This window comes from Pelobates fuscus, chromosome 3, assembly GCF_036172605.1.
Source record: "Pelobates fuscus isolate aPelFus1 chromosome 3, aPelFus1.pri, whole genome shotgun sequence".
Taxonomy (NCBI): domain Eukaryota; kingdom Metazoa; phylum Chordata; class Amphibia; order Anura; family Pelobatidae; genus Pelobates; species Pelobates fuscus.
Genome location: NC_086319.1, coordinates 32,145,585 through 32,155,584, shown reverse-complemented (window position 1 = coordinate 32,155,584; position 10,000 = coordinate 32,145,585). Strand labels below are relative to the sequence as shown.

Sequence of the window (10,000 nt, the reverse complement as noted above, 5' to 3'; positions counted from 1 at the left end):
GGTAGGTTTAAGCAGTGTGCGGTGCATCTGACCTTGTGAGGTAGATTTCAAGTCCCATTATACACATAGGGAGTGTATTTTACAAACCTGATAATTGATATTCACGTCAAACGCTCTTGGTAAAGAAGACTGCTTTCAAAAAGATTAACAGGTCATCACACACTGTACATTACTAGCTTTCCTCTTCCCTGGTTTCAAATTCCCAAAGGAAATGCACTCAACATATTCACTTTTGGGCTTCTACTATTCATAATATTGAAATTAAAAGACGCAGTATAGCACAAGGTGGGAAATATATAGAAAAAGGCATTAAATATGTTTTCGTGATTTCGTACAGGGCAAATTTTGCAATGATAAATCAAAATTTAAAAAAAATATACAAAACTGTAATATAGATGTGACAAATGTCAAATGTCACAAAGAATTATACCAAGCTCAGTACCCTGCTTCTGTCATTTTTTTTTTTAACTCTCTTAACCTTTTAAAAATAGAGTAGGTATTACAATGCCCATTTGTCATGCCAAATAAATGTTGTATTTGTAATTTTATGTACTATATCAAGTATACAAAAAAAAAAGCGATTTAATAAAAAATTGTAGAATATTTCCTTTGCTTTCCTCAAATTATATGGATACAGTAACTCTTGTATTTTTGTCGCTGTGAAGCCTGGAGAATCGACCATGGCGCAGCAATAGTTAAGCTGTTGGATAAACCTTAACGTTTTATGAACCTCACATTGATAGATACATTTTCAGTTGCGTTAAATGTATTGATTACATCTCACTGCCTTTTAGTTAAGCATTTCCGTATTGCCTGTTTATAGGGGCCTGAAAATTATTACCCTGCACTTCATTAAAAAAGGCCCACTCAACATTCAATGAGTTAAAAAAAATAAAATAAAAAATCACTAACTAGATGTACTTAAACTACTTCAAAACATTCAGTTCAGATCTACAAATATGCCTTGAATGGCATATAACTTATGATAAAGAATAAGGGTTTAGTGATCATTGTAAAATCTGAGTATGTGTTTATTCTGAAAAAATGCAGCTTGCTTTAATTACACCTAAACCATGCACAATATATGTTTGGATGTGAGAACATGTATGTATATATATATACTTCCCTGAAGTATTATTTGCCTTACATTTTAAAATTTTAATATCCTCTATTCATCTATATTTCAAAACACAATACTTCTGTCAGTTCATTCCACCTGTGCAAATTGGATGAAAACATATATATATATAGTCAAAATCTTTGACTTTAAATATTTTACATGTATTGCTCAGTCCTCCCACCCCCACCCCCCATGTGTACTGTGTTTGATATCAAAGATCTTTTTTAAAAAACATGTGTTTCCATAGCACAGTATTTAGTGGATTTGTACGTTTTATTTTTCACTAAAATTACTTTTTCAATTTTTTCTTTTTTGTTAGTGCAATTCGAATTAGGGCTGCATTAGCCCGCGCTATTGATTTATTTCTGTGGATACATTTAATGACCTCTTAAATAGCTCAGTTTATAACAATGATTGTTGTTTAATAGTGAGTCTTTTTCCCATTACCTGCAGCAGTCAGTTTTCAGGTTATACTCTCTAAGCCATTGCAGTGATGTAGTTCTGCCATAGGGCCTGTTTCCCTATGCTTTAAGTTAATGCAGTTTGATGTCTGTGACAGGTGCAATACAACACTTTACCTGTATTCGTAGGTAACCTTACAAACATCTCAGGAATATCTATGAAAAGTTGGACATTTAAAAATGTCAGAGCACTTCCCCCTGATTAGTAAAACTTTTTCCACCAAAGTCCAAGAATGTTTGGTATGCTTCAACATTGATTCCTTTTGTTTAGGTAAGTTTGACTGTATATAGAATTTCTGTGTATTATGTTACAGTGGAAACATTGCTGTATAAATAATGTGGATGTATGCTTGTGATCACACAAAAAAAAAAAAAAGTACATACTTTGCATTGAGGAATTTCACACCCAAATAATCCATACTTCTGTGGGAAAAATAAAACAAACAAGTCTGGCGTTTCCTGCTACCCTATCATAAACTGAGCAGGTCTAATTGAGCTATGTCTTTCTTTCCTGCTATTTGTACAAATAAGAAAAAGCCATATCTTGATTAAAAATAAACACAAAAGCACTGTTGTGACTATAACAGGGAGTCATATACTAATTTATATAATAAGTGGTTGTGCACGCTTTATTCAAGATTATGGTTGCAAGAAATGGCATGAATTGCTGGGTGTGTTTAATGCTGGATTATAGCAATTTGAAACATGTCAAACACATGGCTAACGCCTCATGCTTCACTCATTCTTGCGTAAACCTGCATAGCCACCATCCATTATACCCTTGGTAACAACACAATTCTGCAAGTAAATATTGTTACACTAAGTAACCTTTCAATTCAGGTTGTTTAGGAAGAGAAAATGCAATCTTGTGCAGTCACTTCCAGTGTCAGTTTAATGTTTCAAGTGGGAAGTGATGTAGAGAATAAGTATTTCGAAAGCCCCTTGTCTTTAAAAAAAAAAAAAAGAAAACTTGCTCAAATGTTACCAGTTAAAGTAGTTTTATTGTTCTCAGTCTGTGTTTATCTAGTTAATATTTTGAATTAGCGCCACATCAAAGATAGAAAACTGCTCATTTTTTTTTCTTCCTTACTGATCATTCCTGATCATGTCTGGAAGTGGAAATGTCTGTCAGTTTTAGATCGCTATGTGTATTTACAAATGCATATTGATGTAACGGTTTGGCCATTGCGAAGCCTATGCTATCTAGACATCCTGTACACTATATTGTGAATTTGGCTACATTAGTATCAAACCGGTTTGAGATAAATAAGAACACTTTCCAGACATTCAAATCTTCCTTTTCGGTTGTCTCATCTTCAATTTTCACCAGCATTTTTTGTAGCGGCGGGGTAATATGTAACGGAACATCCGCCCTTACGTGACTAAAGTTTGACTGCATGCTTTGAAAGCATCTTGCTTTTATTCCTAACAATTAAATGAGCCTCTTCTTAACAGTAGCATTCTCTGTGCTATTTAGACACCCTGCACACTATATCTCGGATACTTTCTTCCTGTATCCAGCGTCTCTTCAGTGTTAGTGAGTAACATATAGTGGATATGGTGTAGATTAAAGTCTGACTTCTACTAACAGTCATATTTGATGTAACTTATTCAGATTGGTAATATGAGTCAAAAGTGATGGATGGATTGAAAAAAATTGATTTGAATTAAATTGCACTGAAGTTTAAAATTAGTATGGAAAGGAATATGGAAAGGAATATGCATCTGAGATTCGACGCTGCCATGTTTATTTCAAGCATTTCAGTCTAAATCGGTACTTATTTGAAAGAAGGAGTCGTTAGTTAGTGTACTTGTTCATTTATTGGTCTGCTCAGTGATACAGTAAAACAGGGGCAGCCCCGTAGCCCCAATCGTAGGCTTGCAGATCGATATGGGAGTTATTGCTCAAACACATCTGGGGAGATGCGCAGTTTGACACTCCTGCTGCAGAACGTACGTCTTAAAATATACTGTGAACTCTTAGGAAAGCTCCACAGGCCATTAACTCCTGGTCAATGTAACATTTTGATTTGTTTGGTAATAGTCTATAGCTCATCGAGTGTACGACTGGGTGATAAGAATCTGTCCTGCGGAAAAAAACAAACCAAAAAAACGTAAAAAGCCTAAAAAGTTTATTCTTCCACGTAAAACAAAATAAATAATAGTTTTCTTTAAAATACTGGGCAGTTTTGTTTTTTTGTAGTTGCAATATTTCCCACTGCCTGTATTGTTTTGTAACTGTATTGTTTGTATTGTTTAGTAACTGTATGACTGCCTTCTAATTGTTGGCTTGACCATATCTCCTTGCATTTCCTAGAAAGTGTCAAACTATAAAATACGGCTGTATATTCCTTTGCTTGAAAAGAAACTACATTAGAATTTTCAAACATCGAGTGAGGGAAATCAGACACATTTTACTGAATATTTTAAACATTGTGCATGTAAAATTTATACCTAATTTGAATACTTATTAGCCGCCTAATCTTGAAAAAAAAAAAAAAAAAAAAGGGCTAGTAGCTTTGTTTTTTTCTTGTAACATTCATTGTGTGCATCACATTTTCCATCAGTTAAAGTTTTCTTGGTTAATCTTTAATAGGCTGTTTAACAAGCTCTGTTTGTTCATAAACATCTGGTTAGTGATTGTTTACTGTAGCTATGGTAGCTCTAAGTTTCCCCTTAGTGCTTTATCAACAGAATATACTTCGTAGATCACCTCGTGTCCGAGTAGGGTTTCCCGTGTCGCGTTATTGGGCGATGCTTGGAAAATTAAACATTTATGCTGAAAATGTTATTTTGCGTATTGTCAAGCAGAATTAATTTGTGTTTACCAGCGATCACAACAGAAATGCACTTTTCAAAAACATTGTATGCTGAGCTTGATAATGGCAGTTTTCTAAGATAATATATTGCTGTATTGCGCAGTGGCCATTGTGGCTGCGTGGATTTGTAACCGCAATGCTTTTCCGTCAATACAAACATAATTTGCGTATTGTAAACCTATCCATAAAGTAACAGAATATTTTTTAAAAAAATTTAAAAAGTGTTTTTTTTTGGGGGGGGTAGTTAAAATAGTCAACATTTTTAGACTTTCTGATGACACGAAATTATAATAAATTGTGCTTGGGCATATTTATGATATTGACCTTTCTATTATACACATGTACAATGTACATTGAAATTGTAGCTAGTAAGGGCATTCAGTTCTTTATTTACTGCAAAGAATTCAACAGATCTTGGCAGGACATCTCATTGCTATCCTGAAAGTACAGTATATTTATGCAGTGGAAACGATAAAACATTTATTACTGTAGAGAAGGTAATATGCATAATTTATGCTGTTTTTAGCACAATCATTAGTGATATTCTTGATAGATTTTATTTCCAGCTTTCATATCTAATACATGCCTGGAAAATTAATTTTATATCTTTCATTTATTTGCCTATGTTAAAATTGAGTTTTAAGTCATCTTCAAGTGAACAGTTTGATTACTGCTCATGCAGTAAGCTTAATTACTTCCTAGGAAGGACAGTATTAAATGTTTTAAATGTCAGAAAAATAAATGAATATCAGCCGTTTGATTAAAAAAATAGGCAATATCTGACGTGTTTGCAGCATGAGCTTTTTCTTAAAATGCCTTGGAGGCAAAATGTTATTTAGGCACAAAAAGAGAGAAGCCCATTATACTATTTATCATTGCTTGATACCGTATGATATGTAACATTCTTGCAAAATTTTAATTTTGTATGATTAGCTTTGCATCATTAAACAATAGCCTTGTATAAGAGGTGCTGTAAAATTCTGACAGAATCAAGATAGTGAATATTTTAAATAAGGCTGTATAGTCATCCATGGTTGTCAACGTTAGATAATAGGAAATACACTGGCGTGTGTGCAACCCGGGGCTTTTATTTAACTTGATTTTATAGGTAGAATTTCAAATCTAGCCATTCATAAATGCTATTTAACCATGCTGCACGCTTGGCACACCAGTTTGGCTGTTAAATGTAACCACACAAAGAAAGATTATAGGCACTGTAATTTCAGTGATTAGTATCCGGATAAAAGCTAAATTTGTATTGCATTTTCTAGCTAAATTACTGAGCCTGTGTTTTTTCCCCCTCCTTCTTATAAAGATGCTGTCTGTGTAATTGGCAGAGGGGGACATCTTGATAATAGGAGTGCGAAGGTGTAACGTGTGTGTTAATTGATACTTCTTAATCACTTTTAGGTATTAAGTCATGATGCAGGAATCTGCAACAGAGACAATAAGCAACAGTTCAATGAATCAAAATGGAATGAGCACTTTAAGCAGCCAATTAGAGTCTGGCAGCAGAGATAGCAGATCAAGTGGTGACAGTAACAGTGAAGTAAGCACATTAGAACTACTGCATCTCCAACAACAGCAGGTAAGTTTGGTGTTTTCTTCCTGATTTAATTACAAAATAATGCTGCTTTCTGGTTGTGAGCTGAGGACCTCTTTGCAGGATAAAGGCTTAACTTTCCACTCTAGATTTTATATGTTTTGGCATGCTTTATTTGTTTGTTTATGTGTATTTGCTATGCAGATTTTTCAGTCTGTTTCTGCTGTATGAGCTTTGTATGCTTGTTTTGGATTTTACGTTGATTTGTTTTGTTTTTTTTTTGTGCATTTTGCATTGCCAAGCTAAATGTTTGATGTCTTGCCTTTTCTAGTTTTGTGGCTCTGTTATTTGTGTTCACATATTTGTAAATCTTTACATTGCATTAAGCATATTTTAGAGAACAGTGCAAAGCAGTCCTGAAATGTCAACTGTGATACTTAGCTTTCCACCAGAGGGCCACATTAGTTACATGATACCATACTTGTCTGCTTGAAATGAATTGTTCTATACTAGAAGATAAGGTGAAATGAGAGCAGCATATTTTAAAACAGAGATGCTCTTATGTTACCTCTTTTGAAACGGAGCTCTAGGAATTGGATTGTTAAAAAAAAAAGAAGGAAAAATGAAAATAATTATATTTTTGTTGTAATGCCTACGTTTTGTACCAGACATCTGTATCTGTTGAAAGGGACCTATTTGTTTTTAATATTGTGTACTGAAAATCAAACTGTTTGTATAATTTGTATGTTTGTTTTAAAAGACACACCAAATGTATTTCTGCCCCTTAAATTATATTCATTCATTTACGCAAACATACATTGCTCAAATATATGTATATATATATCTTTGGGAATTTTGCTATTTATTTTTTTCTTTAAACTTGAACAGTCATTTATTTAATCACAAAATGTTTTATTGCATAACATGTATATTAGCGCATTTTCTAATTATCACCCGAGAACGTAGTTTTAGAGAATATTTACATTAAAACAAATAATATGTTGTTTTTAGTAGGCCCCTACTGAGAAAAAAACAACACACAAATAAATAAATGCATTATGCATTAATAAAACAAATGCATTAATGCAATTAATTTTAGATAAATCTGAAACTGTAATTATGAATCTTTCTCTGCTATTTAAATCTTGCTGTGCAGTTAAAATTGGAATATATATGTATTTTTTTATGTATTATGATAATGTGAGATATTAGATTTAATTCAAATTTGGAGAATAATGTATTTAAAATTATACAAAAGCTGTACAAACATCACCTCTTCCCTTTTTTGGCGCAAGCAGTTCAATTGGTCTCAGTCCACGAAAAATTTTATTAATTTATTTGAACCGTAGGGCACATTTCACAGCACAGGGAAAAAAACACGTAAATGGAGATACTATTTATTTATTTTAATAATTCACAAAATAAAAATAGGCGAAAGTCTTTTTTTTTTAAGAGGGTTTCACATATGAAAACACTTGACAAAAACAAAGTGCGTCACGAGATGTGACGTGCAGTGGGGTTCATTAGCATACAAGGAATCATTAGGAAAGTTAAATTTTTTTTTTTTTTTTTTAGAGATTGGCACTAGACCTGTAAATAACTTTAATTTTTTTTTAATCCAGCAAACATTTTGTGGTGGAAATTATTTTAATATTTGTTCCCTATATTTATATGCTCAGTTTATTTCATATGCATTTGACCCCCTCTATAACGAGTGAATTACAGTTTCAATGCTCCATTAAGTCGTTGCCATATATTTATCAAATCATTCAGAATTTATAGTAGTAAGGGCCTGCAACTTAAGAATTGTAATTCTAAATTATAGTTTAGGAAAAAAAAAAAGTGGGACAATATTATTTTAGCTTGCGTATCGTAAGCGAGGGATTTGGTAGTCTGAGTGCTAGTGGAAAAATCGTCGACATTTCGCTTGCTAGAATAATAACAATTGTAAATTGCATTTAAATATACATAACTGATATTAATTCAAGCCTTTCCATTATTGCTCAATGTTTTTTTGGAATGGGTCCATTACCGGTTTTATAGGAAATTACATATTTTCCTCTATGATTAATAAGTCATCTGCCTGCCACTCAATCTATGATGTTCACCGTGATGAGCAATTCATTTTTGGTGGTGTAGTGGTCTGGCATTTTTTCAGTTACTGGTCCCTTTATAGGGTTAAATAGAAAGATCAGATAAAAAAACTGCTTAACTCATTCATTGAATGAACCTTTTCAAAGCGTGAAACAGTTAACAGCTTTAGAGTTAGAATAAAGCAGATCAATATTATGTGGCCTGATTAATGCCATTAAGAGGTTAAGATGCCTGACCCTTAATGTACAGTTAGATTCCAATTTCAATACATCCAGTTACCGATAGTCCTTCTAACATATGGTGATATTTACTGAGTGATAAATAGATTTGTCCTGTAGCAACCTTTCACATCATTTCTCTTCTGATCTATTGCCCAACAATACAGCGCCACACACGTATTGTCAGGTATCTCATGGTAAACTTTTTAATTATTAGAAAGTATCCAATTAGTTCCGCTGCCCAGTGTCCAGACGCACATACATTAAAATGTACATACGTAATATTTTAGTTCCATCACATGCATTTCATTATTTCTTTATGTTAAGCATTCTTCAGATAATTGTAAGAGGAAGATCCTATCCTGCCCTTGTTATGCTGTTCTTCAAACGAATTTTTCATAATCTGTTAAAACCAGTTTTAAGTAATGAAATCTATTTAAGTGAGAATAGCATATTTCTGGTGTTGTTTTTGATTAAATGCATTGATCAAATTATTCTGCATTAGATGTAGAATTTTATTTTGATATTAGAATGGTAAAATTAATTGTTTGTGTCACTAGGGTCAAAATATTTCCTAAAAACTTGATTGCTTCGCTGGATGGGTTTGAGCTTGCATTTTGAGTATTCATTAAGTTGCCTCTGCTGAGATAATCCATTCAGATGTTTTATGTGAAACTATCTAAAGGTGTCTCAGGTAATTGTGTTAAAACATTTTGTCTTCTTTACTATCTTATTAATAATTACATTAATATTTTTAAAAAATTAGGTTTGAATTTGAGATGTTCTTAAATTGAATGAAGGTGTAGCATGTATGTGCCATGCTGTCTTTAAATATTTTTTAAAACCTTTAACTATATAGTCACGATAAAAGAAAAACCATATAATTTAGTCAGTTGTCTTTTTGTTATTTGCAGTAGTAAATGGTTGTATTCACCATCTCTCTGGAAGAGAAATAAATATGTGAAAATATTTGTGTGTAGAGCACCAACATATGCTGCGGCGTTGTATCTAAAAAGACTGGTGAAATATATATGCAGAATCAGAAAAAGTCTGAGGTTATTTGCTAAAACAAGGATTGTGGAGAGCTGCCATGGGATTTGTAAATTTGAGGTTATAACTGCCTCTTTGAAAAAAAATAATCTAAATTTCAGTTATATTTCCAGCTCTGCTAATTTGGCCTAATTGTAATCTTTATAATTTTTTTCACTAATCGCAGTTTAATGAATAAACCACTACTGTTACTGTACTTATGATAGGTTGTATCCAGGCCATGTATCCAGGCCATTTGTGTATACTATATGTATCAGGTTGGATATATATATAATTATTATTATTATTATTATTATTTATATAGCGCCAGCAAAATTCCATAGCGCTGTGCAATGGGTGGACTAACAGACACGTAATTGTAACCAGACAAATGGACGCACAGGAACAGAGGGTTGAGGGCCCTGCTCATTGTGCTTACATGCTAGAGGGAGGGTGGTATATACACTCACACATTCGTACACACACACACACACACATACACACACACACACATATGTACACACATACACACACATACATACATACACACACACATACATACACACATACATACATACACACATACATACACACATACATACATACACACATACATACATACACACATACATACATAGATACATACATACATACACACACTTACATTAAAAGCTGATAAATCACATTTGCATGTGATGTCCATGAGAACTGAATTT

General features: G+C 33.0%; 1 protein-coding gene across 13 annotated transcripts in view; it reads left to right on the top strand.

Annotated features, from left to right (window-relative positions):
- FOXP2 (forkhead box P2) overlaps positions 1 to 10,000 on the top strand; it is a 203,906-nt gene that overhangs the window by 5,491 nt on the left and 188,415 nt on the right. For all 13 annotated transcript variants that reach the window (XM_063446859.1, XM_063446856.1, XM_063446862.1 and 10 more), the window contains exon 2: positions 5,811 to 5,988. In XM_063446859.1, the coding sequence (XP_063302929.1) occupies positions 5,821 to 5,988 (168 nt within the window). In that variant the 5' untranslated portion in view covers positions 5,811 to 5,820. The remainder of the gene's footprint in view (positions 1 to 5,810; positions 5,989 to 10,000) is intronic.